Below are 18222 nucleotides of genomic sequence, written 5' to 3'. Positions count from 1 at the left end.
AAATTTCAAGATAAAATTCTGCTTTTCAGCTGCAACAAAGTAGCTCTTACTAAGTTTTGAAAAGCAGAATTTCCTGCTGAAAGCTTTCAAATTAACTGTAGCATTATGAAAAATAAATATTTAATTCCATGCCAGAGAGCCTCAGTCATGGCTTGCCTGCTTTGTGCTACTCATTATAAGAGGTTCAAATCTCTAGAGCTCACCAACCTGCAGAAGTCCTCCAAATCTGGTCTCATAACAGCTGAGCCATTGAATACTGATTACATTTGTCAGTCTTGGCTACATGACTTCTCCCATAGCCTGGCACTCTATCAAAGTATCTTTTCACACCACCTTCAAATTACTATTATATGCCTATTTCTGGATGCGGTCTCAGAGATGTTTACCTTTCCTTGAGCTAAATTTTGGTGGACATGACATACCAGAGCTTTGTCACCCTGGATGTAAATTGTTCTGAAAACTCACCACATTGCTCCTGACTTGGGAAAGGACATTGTAATTATGGCACAGAAACAGAAGCCAGAGGACTTGGATCCTCCCTCTGTCATGACTCACTGTGAGTCTTAATTTCCTGTGCCTCCCCTTTTCCAGGTCTGGAAACCACACATTGTGCTCCCCTACTCCTATATAAACAATTCAAAATCCAATGCTGCACAAGGGCCAAATATGACTGCTGCTTGATGCCACTGCCTTTGCTTCCAAGTGCCAAGCTTCCCAGATGGCAGCATAAAGATGTAGTTTCTTAATGCTGGTTTCTGTGCAAGGTGCACTGTCCTCATATGGACAAAACATGTCTGGGAAAAACATGAGGAGTTAAAGCAGTGGGGCTCTTTCCGGGAAGAGAAGGAAAAGATGAATAAGAGAAGGAGGTGCAATGGAAAGCAACTAGGAACATACGCTACTTCCTAATAATACTCAGGGTTGGTGGTTTTTTTGCCAGTATCTCTAAATTAAGATGGTTGGTGCTCTCTCTTTCCTCCTCCCGCCCTCATACATTTCTGCTGAATTTAGCTGTGAAAGGGGTGTGGAAAAAAAACAATTTTGCTTCCCTTTCGCAAAGCAGTTAAGAGATCCTGAAACGTGGATAGCATACAAACTGGATGTCATATTCCAGAATTTGAACACATACGGACACATTCCACACAAATCAGAAAAGCCCATGAGAAGCTTTGGTTTATACACACAGACAAATACTGCAGCAGCAATTGGCAGAGATGATACTGCAGGGATGCTGTGCTGCAGCCATTATGTACCCCAGAAACACTGGGTCTCAGTATGTCAGAAAGAAAAATAAATAGGTAGAATTGCATCATTTTTCTGGCAATAAACAAATCCATCAGAGTGATGAGGCCAGAACTACTGCCTGTCTGTCTGAGGAGAACAGGAGCAGGTCTTAAGTGAGGGACACCACACATTCAGAGGGAGAGAGGGAAGGTACACGACTGATAGCAAGAAAACATGAAGAAGGGGCTGTCTGTAGATCTCCGTCGTTTCTTCAGGGCCAGAATCTCTCAGCACTGTTTTAATTTTTACTTTTACAATTGAAATTTCAAATATAATTTATATATAATAACTATACATAATTTTTATATTGCTGTTTGCAAGCACAGAGGCAAGAGGCAACCACAGTGCCACTCCATGAGTAAGGGGTGGATTGTGGTGGTGCATCCTTCCTCCATGCCCCTCCTCAGGCTACATTATAATGTCAGAAATGCTCATTAGGCCTCAGTCTTGATGAACAGTATCAGGGCTAAGGTCCTCTTGAGCTTATCAGAAACACTGCCTGCTCCCAGGAACTTACGCTGCCTAATAAGTTGCTGGTTTTTTTCAAACAGCCTTGGAAACTTATTTTTCTTGCCTGAATAACAACTCAAATGGAACAACATTATAACAAGTTACCAACCCAAACTGCAGCCAGAACAGAAAATTACTATGACCAAAGCCAGCTCTCTTGCAACTCTATAAACAGTGGTCCTCAGTGAGATCCTTTGAGCTTTCTGGGATGGCAGTGGGCTGCAACCAGCAATCTCTCTCTGAGTGGGGCCTCTCAGAGCCAGTGAACTCTCAAGTTTGCTGCACTGGAAAGACCATTGCTGAACACCAGTGACAGAGCCTGGGCTGATAATCCCACTCCTCAAGGCTCAACCCTTTGCCTGCTGAGGAGATGCAAAAGCATCCGACATGAGTACTTCCCTGAATTTAGGAATTTTTCACAGGAAAATACGTACTCTGTACATATTCCTTTGTGTCTGTGTGTGTATCAGTGTGAATATGCTGTAGCAAATGTACTATGAATGTTGCTCTCTTAGATTCTTAAGTATGTTACATTTGTATGTAAGTTAAGCCTGTGAGTTACTGTGTGCTCATAGTAAATTTTATAGAATCTTTTGTTAAATTGTTCAATCGATTATGTGTTTTTAAATTTAAGTGCTGTTAAAACCTTTAGGCCTAAACTGTTGGTCAAGTCCAGAGCTAAGTTTGGCAAGGGGGTCCGCTCTGAACCTTGTGACTCAATGGGAAGGTATTCCTTATTCCTTTTTATCCCTACCCTTTCTCATCCTTATCCTTTTTTGTCTCCAGCCTCCACATACGTAATTTTTAGTTGACTTTAGTTTTAGATTGATTGATTTTAGATTTTATTCCAATTTTTCGGTGTGTTTCAACCATCTAGTAAGTAGTACAGTGAACCTTGCCAATTTTGTTGCACTTTCATTTTAATATTAAACTGCTTTTGTCGATAGCTTTGCGAGCAATTCTTTGAACAACCTAAAGCACTCCTTCACAACAAACTGGTCTTAAAGATGTTCTAAGCAAGGTTAATTTAATAATTTTGTTCCTTCCTAGCAGTATGATGTCATTTGTGTGTTTTCATTCTCTCATACTGCTATAGCAAGCAATAAATTCAAGGTCAAGTACTGGGTATGTTTAAAACTTCAGCAAGCCCGTTAACAGTGGACAGTTTTCAGCATTTGGGCATGTCATCATTTGGTTTGCCCTTGCTTAATATTTTATGAAAAATATGTGACATCTGTTCCTTGACATAGGAACAGGAATGCAGTTACAGAAGGAAAAAAGAGCAAGGTTTGCATGTTCCTTGTTAACAAATACATTCAAATCCCATTGGAAGGCTTGATATCCTTCACTGCAAGGTCTCTGGTGGTCAAAAACTGGATGGAATTGCTTGTGACGAGCAATTCAAAATGAAGGAGGCATTTAAAACTACCCCTAACCTGAATACTGCATAATTTTCTCATTACACCAGCATTTGGAAATGCACACTCATTATTTGGTGTTTGCACAAAACTATCATAACGAATTTAGAACTGAAGGTTAAGGAGCAGACAGATGGAAGCATAAAGTATGCTTCCTGTGGCTCTTGGCATTTTCCTGCTTAAGAGTTTATCTGCGTAATGCAGGATACTACGCTGCCATGGAAGACATCCATCTGGAGTACACGGATTTACATCTTCTGTGAAGGCACCATAATGTAGGCCTCAACGGGAGCTGGAGCACATGAAGGTGGGGGGAGAGATGGGTGCCTGTCACACTGAATGGCAAGGCTATGAGATAACCGTAGACCCAGGAGTAAGAAGGAATCAATGCTCTGCCAGGGATATGGAGCAACCAGAGCCAGGGCACATAGCTCGGTAACTTACAATGCTCCTACTATGTGGATGTTACTGTCATGCTGCACCTTTGGAAAGGGCAGCATGCTACCTGTACTGGACCCACAATCAGAATGGACAATTGAGAAGAACAAATAAGCACACTAAGTAAATTTATTTCCCTCTCACAAATCAGACAGTTGAACCTTGGCTGTTTTACCTCAGGAGAAGAGGACAGGAAAGGTTTGATGTATATATTGGAGTCATGTACTTTCAGGTCATGGTCTCCCAGTCCTCGGGTCACTCCAATTGTTGCCATAACCCGAGCCTGGAAATAAAGAAAAGCGATGGGATCAAATCTTGTTACATGCACTGTGTCAACAGGGAAATTTCTACTCTGTAACTGCTACAGTTGGGGATGAATTCCATTTTATTTCCCAGAAACTCTAGATTCAACAGAGCTAATCAACATCAAAGCTTTTCACATTCATGTCATCTCAATTTTCCTCATTATTCCAAGCTTTGTATTCATCTACATCCCGCTCTGTGTACACCCATTTAAGACTGTGACCATCTGTAAGGGATTGGGACTGTGGAAACCTAAACCAGTCACCCCACTCTCCAGTAGTTTATGAAACATTCCTTCAGCAAATTATACTATTAGCAAACAGATTTTATAGAGAGGGTAAGGAGCTTCATTACTCACATAAGGAATCTGTGGCATCTTCCTATTGACATATTTTTGTATATTCCCCCCCCCAAGGAAAAGTGTCAAGGGCCACCTTAAATTGATGAACACACAGGTGACAGTGGCACTGACCATAGTGCTGTGAAGAGTCAGTCTACAGCAGGTCTGCAGGTACCTCAGGTATGCTACTTCCTCCCCCAAGCAACATGACTCGTCTCCCAAGAGGTGTTGGGCTCTATTTCATTAATGCTTCTCCAAAGACTGACCAGGCAGCTGCCTCACAGTGAGCCCTGCTCTCTGTGGCCTGCTTATCGCTTCCCCCAAAGCCTAGCTTAGCCACAGCAGTTTCTGAACAAGCAGTTTCTGTTCACAGCACCAATAGCAGTGAGCCACGGACTCGAAATCATTTTGCCTCACTAAATCCTGGTTCCATAAGGCAATAAGAAAGTAAATTAAAAAGATGTGCGTGAAACATTTTGCAAATAATTATAAACCTAACCAAATTCAGAGATAAGCTGCAGGTCTGAACCTATAAAACTTAGACTAATTTTGAAGAATGTCTATCCATGAATTAAGAATCTAATGCAGCAGGAGAGCACTATTTAGAAACACAGCAAGCATACAAAAATTAGCAAACTGACACCACTGCACCCTTATATTGATCCTATTGCTGCATCCAGCTAAGCTTGCTAGGACCAGCACTAATGATCTCACTGTTCTTAATCACAGAGCAGGAAACAAAGTATACCTAAACGGAACAGCGTTTCTCCCTTTCAAGAAAAACCATCAACCTTCACGTATCAGAAAAATTCAACAGTGAGTTCTATGTGCACTAGCTGAAGAAGGGGTGTTGTACTTTACAAATCCTGCCCTGATCCCTCCCCTTCCTAAATTAGAGTTTTGCATCTCAAGCAATTAAATATCTTCCTGCTTTGTTTCAGCAAACATAAGGTATGTCGCTATCTTCATCCAGCCTAGTTATTTTTACAATGAAACAGGAACATTTTAAGTCAATTATTAAGACAATCTCATTGCAGCCTACTTACAATGAGAGAAAAACAAAAGCAAACTGACAACAAATGACTGTTTGCTATAAAATTGCTTTTTAGTATGTTGAGCTCTCCCTGCTGCCCCCAGACATGAAACTGATTTATGAGAGAATCAAAATATTCTTTAAACCTGTCAAAATAATAAAATAAAGAGATACTGAGTGGAAAACACTGGACTGCCACAGGCTAAACTGAGTGGTAAACAGCACAGAATTCCTTCTTCCTTTGGTCTGAGGAAAGCAAACATGCCCACCTTCTTGCCTTCTCCATATATAAGGGGAAACTTCAAGTCATCTTCCTCAATGGTTTTGTATGCCCTGTGGGGGGAGGACAAACAACACTTATAAAGCTTGCACTCAATTAGTGACCCAGCGCCCTGAAACAAGCAGCTGTGATTTAAAAAAGAAAAAAAAAAATCATTATTTTTCCTAGGGACTCTGTCTTTGAGCCAAGTTGTAAATTTCTTTTTCTGCAGAAAGGTTTTCTGTAAATAATTATCCATTTCACCTAAAGGAAAAGTGAAGATGGAGAAATATCTAACATACCGGGCTGCTCCTATTGCTTGCAAAGAAAGAAGTGGACTGCAATAACATCCTAATGAGGTAAGATATGGTTGGATATGGTAGCAGCTATACCATAATACAGTGTCATAAATAAACCAACTCCAACCAACCAACCAACCAACCAACCAAAACAAACAAAACAACCCCAAACCCTTCAAGAAACTAATCAATGCCTATATTCACACTGTTAACGTGAAACGGTGAGCAACAACAGGACATGTACACAGTCATGGTGTGAAGTAGCTTTCTGATCCTGTTCTCACCTTCCAGGACCACTTAAACCGAGACAAGCTTCATGTGCTGAAGAGTCTTACGATATTTAGTGCTCATTTGACCTTGACTGCAAGGTTGTCAGAGGTTTCACATTTCACAGCAGTTTTCTCATGGACAAGAGACAAGAGAAGTAAATGCTCATGCTCTGATTCTGTTTACTGCATACCTGCATACTTTACCTTTTACAAATCCAGCTGTTGACACTGATGAGGTGAGAAGGTTAGCAATTTTGCCAGTGAGGAAAAAAAAAAAGATGACAGTCACTCTCATAAGCTGTAGAGTCCTGTGGTTTGTGTAACACATACCATGAAGGGTGCCTCCTTCATGAAAGCACATTGCCCCAGAGGGGCATGCTTTCCTTCATAGGACAAAATTGTCCCTCCTCAGCATTTCCCTGTATGTTGTGCTTCCCTCCTGGCTCATCCATGCCCAAAGCCCCTGGGGCGATACCAAAATCATCCCCAGTGCAGGAGCAAGTGCTCTCCACAGAAGTGGAAGGGACTTGTGAAAGGAGGGAAGGTGCTGTGGCAGGTTCCCTGCCAACACTTCCAACCCCTGCTGTGTAGCTCCCTAGCTCTCCAGGCTGGCTGCTTGAGCTCTGGGGAGTCACATTTGAACAGGTTTAAGCAATGTTAAGACCGTGACATAAACCAGCAGGAAATTAAAAATTAAGGGTGAAATCCTATATTGTAATTGAACTGCCCCCTGCTTCACCAAAATATGGCATATCCCTGTGATCAATAAATGGTGCTGTACTACACAGTTGTACATGCTGCATCACCCAGGCAAGCCTCGGGCTTAATGAGACAGCACAGACATTTAAGCCCTACCTTTACATTTTCCAGTAATCACAGGAAGGCTCATATTAGGGTTTTGGGCGTGAGAGGAGGGGCAAGAAAAAAGGGAAAAGCAACCAAAATACATAGAAGAAACAGTAGTGGAGGACTCTTCTTCCATACTACAAAACATAACTATGTACAAAACCCCAAAACAAAACCAGGTGAGGTTTGCAAAACACAGTGGGTGCTTCATGGGAGATCACGTAGTTAAGAATATTTTAGTATATAACCATAATACCTGGGCATCTCTACAAAACACAATACAGTGAAGGCATTTAAATGGCAATTTGCACTGGAGATGGCAAATAAATTAGCTCTTAAACCAAACAAAGAGGAACAAAACACTACAAGTAGCCAACATGATAATACTTCCCTGATGTTTAAATCCTGGAATAGCATTTTATTGGGAAGGATGAGTCAGTCATGGACTCTGCTCTTGTTCCTTCCTTTATTTTCAAGAGGGAATAGCTAACATCTCTGCCTCATTGACTAACTTGAATACCCTTGTCTGAATGTGGAGCAAAAATTTTACTATCCCTGACTACTCATGTTCCAAAGCTTCCAGCTGGACCTACAGGGCAAGGAGCCCTGACAAAACCTCCTTGAGGAGTCTGAACTATTCCTTGCATAGAGCCAGATGCGCTCTGACACCAAGAAAAAGAATATCAGCTGAGTCTGTTTTGGGCATCAGAGTCAAATGACTAATCAAACCAGAAGCCCGAGAAGACAACCATTCCTACTGGATTTTCAAATTTTGTACATATTTGTTAAAATATGAAACAAAACTAAGATGATGTGATTTAACTATTTGCAGCTCCCTTTTTAAAGGAAAAATACACCTATTCTTTACCAAAAAACTATATTATCTGCAAGATAACTACAAATACTTAAGATCAAAGCCCTCACTTTACACTGCCCTGTAAGTAGCCAAAAACATAGACCAAATTTATTTACCTCTCTCCCCTTCTTCCTTACCTTCTCCTGCATAACACCTCACAGCGACTGCACTTTAGGAAGAAGGAAAAGTATCATTTAGGCTGGTGTCCTTCAAAGGAATGGTCCCCACTGCTGAGTCTAGCATCTTTTATGGAACCATTATAAGGAGCACTGACTCTAGGGCCTTCAACTGTGACACAATGGTGCAAGCACGCTGAAGAGGCCTTGTTGCAAGGGCTGCAGCTAACTTGTTCCATCAGGAGATTAGGAAGAGCAGCTGGCTAGCCTGTGACCTCCTGAAGCTATGCATCTAGGTGAGGGAGGTGCAGAGAGCTACAGTGATTTGTTTTGTGGTTTCTCACAGGAAGTCACCTCTTGGGCTCAAAACTTGGGTGTCAAACTCAACTCAAACATATTTTTCTGTTGATGTTGCTATTGCCTGAAAAATTATTAGCACTGAAGAAACAATGCTCAGAACTGCAACTACAGCAGCAGAGCTGGCACAGACACACTGAAAAGCAACCGGAGACACACTCCAAAAGTACCCTTGTCCTGCATTACTAGAGAAACAGAATTAATAATATACGAGTGTGTAGTTTGCTGCAAGAGAAGGATGAAGGACAGCTTTTCAGCTAGCAGCTCAGTAGTTGCACAGGGGAGATGGAAGGAAGGAAGGTATGAAGTTCATTTTAATTTATGCCCTGTGAAACCTCCTGTACTTTGTGCGTGGGTTTATTTCACACAGGCTACAACCTTCTGGACTATTTCCCTTGATTTTATGTGATATAGTTGCATTTATACCTTCATGTGCTGTAGGTATATCAAAGACAGACACACAGAGAACCTGAGGGGATGGTTTGGCTTTCTAAGTGCCTACATGGCCTTATTCAGCCCTCTATGTAATTCAAGCTAGCTCACTGTTCTAAAAACACAATGTTGCAATCCTCCACTCTCCCTTATCTTCATGGTCCACACCCCAGGAGGTTTCAGTGGCCACCCGGGCATGACAAGAAAGGTTATAAAGACAACTCAATGCTATTGCTTCCTGCTCTGAATGAGCCTAAATATTGTTAAGTGCTTCTGCCACGTAAACCTCTATTTTTCCAAATGGAAAAGCAGGGGGAGCAGAGGGGGCAGTAGAAAAGGCAAGCTTCTACCCAGCTCAATCTAGCTGTATTTTTTTCAGTTAACTTCATTTCTTCTTTCCATTTCAAAAGAATTATGAAATGTTACTGGTGTCCAAAAATACTGAACTAGGGCTTGACATATGTACCACCCACAAAGTTACATTTGGACTCAGGATCAACATTTTGGAAAACCGGGCCAAATCGCACCAGGAGCCAAAAGAGATGTCAGAACAAAAGAACTAGGACTGACATGATGTTACTCATATGCTAACTGGAATCTGCTCTAAATGTATGGTGAAAAAAATCACCAGAAGCTGCTAAATGCACAACACAATCTATGGAAGAAGTTTCTTACAGTGCTGAAGTCATTAGCAGTGCTTTAGGCACTCTTTAAATAAAAGATTATCAAAGTTACCTGCATATTGCTGGGTCAGAACTTGAAAAACCAGTAAGCTCCCACATGCAGATTTCAGAGCCAAAATTCTAGATAATATCTTACATGTTATGAGTTCTCCTGTCATGAAATTTATTCTTAACATTTGCCTTCTGAAAGGACATATAAATTCTCATAAGAGAAGAAGTTGTTGATGACCCAAACCCAAATCCATACTATATTTTATTTCACAGCAAACTGTGTAGGGTTACTGGTCATGAAAAGTATTGCATTGGCATTCCCACACACAACAGATGGTGGTGAAAAGACAATCTACCCCTGACCTAGAAGGTTCAGTTCTGTGCACAACAGGGGAATCCAGACTCCGTGCTCTGCTTTTCCATGGCACTTGGCTTTAGAAAGTTTGCCTGTGTTTCACATCTCCGCTAGTGACACCTGACAGTAAACTGAGAATTAAACCTAAGGAAGAGTAAAAAAAAAAAAATCAACATCAAAGGGCTTTAGCTTGAAGCACAGAATAAACCCACTTGTGGCAAGCAAGCAAGAGAAAGTACTACTGCTTCAGAAACGTCCTAGTTCATAGAGTACAAGGATAAAAGAATCTCTCAGACGGTTTGTAGATTTTGTATTATTTCTAGAATCACTTTGCTACCTCTGTAAAAAACCCCAAACCTAGGACCATCCCCAAACATCCTCCACCTGACCCCACTCCCCCCTCACCCAAAAAAACCCAGCTCACAACAAAACTACCCCAACTATCCAAAAACCTCCTCCTCAAGCTCAACTTTCTTTGGTCATATCAACAGAAAACCAGGTTTTAGTCCTCAAACAACAAAAAACTTGATAGAAACTCTTTCATTTTTTCCCCTCCCACACAAGGAATCAGTGGATTGGAACTCACCCTTTGGATAACAGCTTAAATCACCAGCCCAAAAGGAACTGTTATCTGTACTGTCTATTGAACTATGGGCATCAAACTAGTGTAGTGCTTACTACCAAGAAGAAAAGATGTGTAGTGCAGGTTAGGCACAGAGTCACTGAAAATTATGCAATTTATGTCTCAACCCAGCCATAAGCTTAAAAAATATCATTATGCATGTGTTTCTGCAGAGTCAGGATCTCTAAATCCATACAGCACTGTCTGATTCTAAGTACCCTCTACGTAGGTTAGCTCTAATGGTCCAGCATCTCAGTATCTTTCCCCTATTGCTCTTCTGACACATAGTTTAATGAAGCAAAATTACAATAAACAAGATAAGAAAAGCACACAAACTACAGCAATGTTTGTTAAGAGAAAAGATGATGGCAAACCCAAATCAGTTAAAGACCGATACGCATGCACATGTGCACAAAACGGTTTTTAGAGGAAGATCTACTCTAAACCAAGATACTCTCATAGGGTTTCTTTCAAGTAAAAAAGAAGACATACAAGTTTTAAAACACACATTATTCCCCAAAAAATTCAGAAACCCCTTCTTATGAACCTGAAACTGTAAAATGCTTCATTTTGCAAATCCCAGTTCTGTCTACCCACCTACAAATTTAAAAAAAAATAATAAAAAAATTAAAGTATCTCAGCGTGACTCATATACACATATGATCTCTGGCTTTGTCAAATCAGGCTGGTACGTGAGCTCTGGAGCCTTCATTGTTGTGTACAGTTGTAAGATGGAGTCTGTATTTCAGAGAGCACCAGCACCGTGTATTCCTGTGGAAGTAATTCCTAAGCAAAACAAACTTTCCATCTTGGTCAGCCCATTTTAAAGATTCAAGCACCAGAATCTTTTCTCAGGCGCTTCCTAGAGGGTGGCTGATTTTTTAGTCCACTCACCTCTAATGAAGCATTACAAGAAAGTGGTAGAGGAAAAGTCAGGGATAAGATGGTCAAGGATCTCAAGCATCTATAGAGATCCTTGCCCCAAAAAAAGACAAATCAGGAAAAAAAATTAACTGAGAGTATTTAAAAAGCACTGTCCCTTGCTGCTTTTGTGCTTAGGAGGCTGGGAGGGACAGAGCAAGTGCTTTCATTCACTGCTTGTGACCCGTTGAGCTTCCACTACTGAGTAACAGAAACTGTGCAGATACTACAGCATCACATCAAGCGGGTCCACCTTCTGCCACAGTCTCTTGAGTGATTCTTAAAATTTACTTCATTTCTTCTACTTTTAGAAGACAAACAGGAAAGTTTGTTAGCAATTTACTCTGGAAACAGAGGGGTAAGGCAAGTGGGCTGTTAACACTTTATGGGCTTAATGCATTTGCTGGAGAGAAAACCTGTTTGTAAATTTGTATTTTGCTGCATTTCTTGTGAAAAGGATGTGGTGAGGTAGATGGGAAAAAGGTTGCATATTAAACTCAGTGCCTGCTCCACATTTGCAAGCTGTGATCCTCCAGAAGCAAAGGAGATTGCTATTAAGGAGGAATCATGAAGCAAATTCTTCTTGGAAAGATAGCTGCAGTGTAGGATGGGGCAGGCAGTGAGACACAGCAAGCAGAGACTTCATCATCCCACAGGAGTGCTGGAAACTCCTCTGAGGAGCACAGGGCCTCCTCACAGCCAGAAGCAGAGCTATAAATCAATCTTGGGTGACAAGGGAAAGAATGAAGACTTCCTAAGGACTCAGATGAGGCTATGTCAAATTTGTGCAGATGAGGAAGCCAGAGAAAGCAGGAGCAGGGGAAAGAGAATTCACCTTACCAGGAGGAAGAGTTGTTTTTGCTTGGGCTTTCAGAGTGAAGATTACCTCATTTCAGTTTAGTTTCCTTTAGATAAAATAGACTGGGGGCCTTTTGTCTGCCCTTGCATATGTGGCACCTGATCTCGTGCCAAGGCAAAGTCCAAGCAGAGACACACAGCTGTGCAGGGACAGGTCTTAGATGCACTGTTTCAAAAGGAGATGCTCTTGCAGGACATGACTCACTTGGCCCCAGAGAGGCTATTTACAAAGAGCTTTACCCCAGACTTAAGTTTTCTCCTTTGTTACAGCACTATTACTTTCCTGTTTCTGCTTTCTCCTGCCCCAAAGACACTGGCTCAGCTCCTGTGGCATGTGCACACTTGGGGGAAAGAGTCATTTGTCACTGTCAGGAGACGTGCTATACACAGCAGGTCAGCTCTCACCTCCTGCTGCTCCTGCAGCAAGGGCTGCAAATCTTGAAAAGATGCATAACATGCACATTGCAAACAGCCATTCATCATCACAGAGTTGTGCCCCAGACACCCAGGCACAACCCAGCAAGCTGCTCTAGTTGTGTGCACCAAAGAGGCATGTCCCCTCCCACTCCTGGCTATCTCGCAATGAGAAACAAGAACAGAGACACAAAAACCAAGGCAAGTGGCTGTGGATGGTATCTGCTGCAAAAATTTTATCTTCTCTCTCTCTCTTCCAGAAAGGCCCAGTGCTGCAAAGGTGTCCCATAATCATTAAATTATGAAAATGTAAGTTGCTGGAAGAAAATTAATACCAGGCATGACTGGGGAAAAGGTTGCTTTCTCGTGAAGTAATTATGAAATTAAAATCTGATCTCTCCCTGGCGATTGTACAAAGGATACGGCTGAGGTCTTGAACACAACAATACAGCGAGGATTTCAGCAGAAGGTTTCACTAGACAAAAAAGCTCAATTAAAAAAAGGGGGGGGGGGTGGACGACTTTTTGTAAATTACATGAATTTGGCTAAAAGGCTCAATCAAGCAGGTTTGTAGACTTCCAATTACTTTTTACAAGTTGGAATCAAGCTGTTAGGAAATACAGTTTATCTGAATAAGACTAATAATGCTAAGCTAATTAGACCCACAGGCATTAGCCAGCAGATAAATTCAGGCCAAAAAGAGGGACACTGTCACTTTAAATACTGCCTTGGGATCAGTGGAAAAGCTAATGAGGAATGTCAGTTGGGGCTGTTTTATTAGGTGGTTCTCCAGAGACTGTAGCCTGAGGTTTCTGAAGCAGGGCTTCTGTGCTTGATTCAATAAATCAATTTATATTAAAGGAGGGTGCAGCACAGGCGCCAGCTCCATAAAGCATTTCTGTGGCATTTCTCAACCTGCTCAGGCACTCCTTGGGCAGGCTACCTGAATGTGCTGCCAAAGGACATTGAGCTCAGCAATAAAGATAGTGGTCACATTAGCAATATTTGTTCAAATCAGCTGACACATTACCAAGCAAAACATGCACATTGGCTCTCATCAGGGTATTCTGGATCCCCAATAAGTGATTAATGAGAGCCTGGTTTTTGTGAGCCAGAGTTTGAACCGCAGACGGCAAGACAGACTGCACAATGAAAGCAAAAGGCATCCATCCCAAACAAAATAAAACGGCTTGAAAAGTGAAGTTGCTTTTTTAATCAGATGCTTAGAGGCTGAAAAGACATTCCCTGTTGGAAAGAAAAAGGCGAGCACAGAGCAGGTTGGCAGCTTTCCAGGTAGTGGACAATATTGACTCTAGAATAAAATGGGTTTTGCTTAGTGCTTGCCTCAGGGCACCAGCTTCCCTGCTTTGGAATAAATCATGCGGGCGGGTGATTCCCCAGCACCGGCTGACCCTCGGGTGGGAAACCCCATGTGCCACAGCACCCCCTCACCAGACACAGGAACATGGAGCTGGCAAGGGCTCTGCTGCTGCTGAAAAGACGGTGCACTCAGAGGCAGTGCCCAATTCCCCTGCTGGCTTCTGCCTTGGGCTTTAGCCCATGGTGTGGTGGGCACTACACCAGCTCAGACAATTTCTGATGGGGTGCAGCTCAACTCTGTGTGATCCCAGAGGGCAAAGGAAGCCACCAACAAATAAGGTCAAAAATGGACTTATTATCCAGGGCTTTTTTGCCACGCTAAAATGAAGTCAAAAAGCTCAAGCCGTGATCTGGAAACAAACATTTAAAGAACTCCACGTCAGTGCAAGCAGTAGAAAGGCTACTGTTTTTGTTCCAAGGAGGAGCAAAAAAACTAACTTTGAAACCACCAAAGTTGATGCCAGTTGGTAGTGCATTCTGGATGCCTTTAGTTAAGTGCAGCACTGAATGACTCCTCCAGCCCCGTGTAAGGCTGAGAGCGGAACTCTGGAAGGAGCCACAGCAGAGCCACAGCCAGACAGAAAACCAGGTTTTGGGAAGGTGTCTAGGATCTAGCCAAAGCAAAGTACTTCAAAATTGCTCACACTGGATTTACCCACAAGTGAAGAAAATGTGACCAACTGTGTCTTAACTTTTAAATAAAAGGCAGAGATAGAGAGCACTAATTCTGTGCAGTCCTTTAAAGGAGCAGTTATCATCAGGTCTGCTGTTTTCTCGCCATATATTTCTACCTCAGGTTACTCGCCCCCCCCTTTTTAGCACTAGCCACCCTCTGCTTACATGGCCTCTAAGTCTTCCCTGATACTTCTGTTGCCAGGACTTGCCAAAGTCACCAGGACACTTCCCTCTGATACAAGTTTAACCTCTGCAAGCCATGGGCCTGAAAACCCCAGCCCAGAGACCCAGCTGTGAAATACTCTCAGTAACACAGATGTCTGCCAGCAAATTATGGCTTGAGACAGCTCGGAGGCTTGTGCAGCAGGAGACGCTGTTCTTAAGATGCCTTGCCAGCTACAGTACATGTTTTGCAATGGCTGTTCAACCACAATGCAGATGGGGCGCAAGAGACGCAGCAGTCAGCTCCCACCAAAATGGGATTTATTTTAGATGTATTTAATACAGCATTATTTCTCATCGCAACTGCCACCGCAGAGAGAGGAGAAAGGGTAGGAGAGCTGGAGTGAGAAGGGAAGGCTAGTCTCAAAGCAGTTACAGGCGGTCTGGACCAGTAATGCAGTACACATTGTTGGATCAGTGGTTGTCCTAATGCTGTGGGGAAACTTGGCAGCTCTGCTACCACTGTGGGCTGTGGAGACAAAGCCAGTGTGGAAATTTCACATGAAAAAAAAAGAAAGAAAAAGCAGAAAGAAAAAATAAAGGGCCAAATGCATCATGACAGACCCAAAGACAATAACCTTTTGTAATCCAAACAAGCTGGTCAAGCCAAGCCATTGTTGAGAATCTGAAAAGCTCCAGAGCAAAGGAGGAGGATAAAAATGAAGAAAAAAAATCATACAGCTTCTAATAGAAAACACAGATAGTATCCTGAATTGTAAAATAAAACAGTTCATTTTCCTGAGGAAACATCAGACCAGAGAGTGTTTTACATTCTCTCACTCAAGGATTCAGTAATTAAGTGTAAGAGTGGCTGTTTCTTCCTAACATCACCTGCATCTCCCCACATGTATGTGCAGATGTCAACACACAGTGAGGTCAATGAACAAAAAAAAATTCAGACAACTGATCATCTGCATTGTATGTGATAAAAGTTCAGCAGTGTTTTAGTGGATCAAGCTCTGGCTGGCCAAAGCTCCATCTGACATTTTCTAGAAAAGGAATATATATGCTAATTTATTCTCCGTGGTAGATAAGTGTCCTTAGAAACAAATGCAAAACAGACTTGTCCTTGGCCACTTTGTTCAGTTAAATCCATGAATTAGAAAGGGAAGAAAAGAGAAGCAAAACACTTGAAGTGGAAAACAACCAGTAGGAAACCCCAGCCACCCCAAACATTCACCTCTGAGGGCCCATTAAACCGGAACTCTAATGTCTTGTCCAAAATCTCAATCATTAAAATTGACCCAGACTTTTAGATGAATAGTAACTGGCTGCTTCTCCTCTGCTTAAGAGATCACTGTACACAATTCAGTGTAATAGAAATATGTTGGGCAAATACCTTGCAAAAAGAAATAGATCCTTATTTAGAAGGGTTCTGATTTAGACAAATGTATGGCGATAGAGCAATTCCCTCATCATTTTATTGTCCTGAGGCAACCAAACAAAGAGGTAACTGATGCCCTAGCTGTGAGATATGGAGCAGTTAAAAGATTCCAATTCTTTTATTTAGGAAAAAAATGTAGCCCCCATTTTCCACTTCCAGCCAGAAGTCAAAAGGAACAGCAGGGAGAGAGAGCCTCATCACAGTCTCCACATGCTTTTGCTTGGCACAGACCACCTATTTCTGGGACAATACGGCAATGAATTCAGACTTAAATTTTCAAGTCATAGTGCAAGCATTTATTCCAGAATAACTGCTTGCAGCTAAGCACATTTGTACTCAATTGGTGACAATTGCTGCACTGACCATATTAGAATCTGTAACTGGATCAAGATGTGTCCTACACTTCAGGAAATTCATAAAAAACAACAGGAAGGAACTGTCTTCTCCTACCCACTATATGCTAGAGTTAAGAGAGTTCACACACCAGTACTGGAAAACAGTACTCTAAATCAGATCTTCCAGTTCAACTTACTAACGCTCTTCTACCTTACTCCTTATTCTACATTTAAAATTTGAGTTTCTTCTTATCTGTCTTCTTCTAATGCCAAACATTATTAGCTATGCAATAACCATTTTGAATATGCTGAAGTGCTATGCATAGATTCACAAATGAGGTAGAAACTGATATAAGGAATTATTTCTTCTCTTAATTTTTAACCTTTCCATTTTAACCATTCTGTATGAATCCCAACATTCTGCTGGTGATTTGGTCTGGAAAAATCATGGTAGTAAGCACACCGAGCTTCTTCACGTGGCTCTCATGGTTCATTTGGAACCTCTAGTGTGCACAAACATCTTTTTCCTCTTTGTGCTTTACTTTGTATTTATCCCCACCAAGTTTGATCACTGTGATGCCCACTCACGTAAATCACTTAATTCTTTCCAGTTCCTCATGGTCCTTCTTGTTTAATAGGAAAAGGGCTGTGGTGTTACCTGCCACTGCTGCAGCTTTACCATTCTAGACTCATTTCTTTTCCAGACCAGTAGCCAACTGGGAAAATGCAAAACAACTCCCATATCTCTGAAGAAACCCTCTTTGCCTTCCAACTATGATAAAAGAAATCTGTTCTTACCCTCCTCTCAGGAAGTTCCTGGCCCATTATACTTCTGTAGCTCTCCCCCAGACTAGAAGGCTACACTTCGTTGCTTTTTTTTTTTTTTTTCCCAATAGCATGTCACAGCTTGAAAAAGAACTTTTGGAAGTCTACATGAAACCATTCTTTATTGATGCCTCCAGAGACATCAGGGAGTTTAACAAAAACCCTCCTTTTGCAGAAATTGGGAGAGTGTCTCATGATGTTCCAAATGTTTTGCAGTCTAAGTCCTCAGTTAATCCAATGTTCTCATTCTGTTCCTATTCTTTTTTTCATGCCTGTAGCCTTTTTAAAATGTGAAGTCATCATTCCCAGGGTGAGACTGCATATTCTACTAGCAGCTGTTCAAGATGAGAGACAATGACGGTTATTCCCAGATTTACATGTTCTGCACAAACACTCCAGATAATATTAAACTTATATAATATAATATTAAACTTCTGCCATTAAAACATCATTATATTTATGGTCTATAAAGTATGGGACAAATCAGAAGTGATGTGGAGCTGTTGTTGCCAGTGAGCATCCAAGTTTCCAAACCTACAAGAATTCAGGCTTTATTTTTTAACCCCCTCTATTCTTTCTCTTCCTCAAAGGACATTTACTACAGAGGCTAAAACACAACATCACGGAAATGAAGACCATTCGCATATTTTGGGCTTTTGCCTTTATAGGTCACACACAGAACTCACAACAGCAAAGATTAGGGCTTCTCCAAATGAGTGGGAGTCACTTGAGAAGGAGCCTCTTAAACCAATAAAAAACAATGAAGATGTTTAGCCAGAGACAAAAAAAAAATAAAT

The 18222-nt window shown here is 41.6% G+C and overlaps 1 protein-coding gene across 1 annotated transcript in view; it reads right to left on the bottom strand.

Moving 5' to 3' along the window:
- PPM1H (protein phosphatase, Mg2+/Mn2+ dependent 1H) overlaps positions 1–18222 on the bottom strand; it is a 131798-nt gene that overhangs the window by 15712 nt on the left and 97864 nt on the right. The window contains exons 7-8 of the mRNA XM_027721191.2: positions 5596–5659; positions 3826–3933 (exon numbers count right to left, since the gene is read on the bottom strand). Of these exons, the coding sequence (XP_027576992.1) occupies positions 3826–3933; positions 5596–5659 (172 nt within the window). The remainder of the gene's footprint in view (positions 1–3825; positions 3934–5595; positions 5660–18222) is intronic.

The sequence above is a fragment of the Pipra filicauda genome, unplaced genomic scaffold (assembly GCF_003945595.2).
Source record: "Pipra filicauda isolate LSUMZ 115617 unplaced genomic scaffold, ASM394559v2 scaffold247_size1415610_pilon, whole genome shotgun sequence".
Taxonomy (NCBI): Eukaryota; Metazoa; Chordata; class Aves; order Passeriformes; family Pipridae; genus Pipra; species Pipra filicauda.
This window is presented reverse-complemented; position numbering and strand designations above follow the sequence as displayed.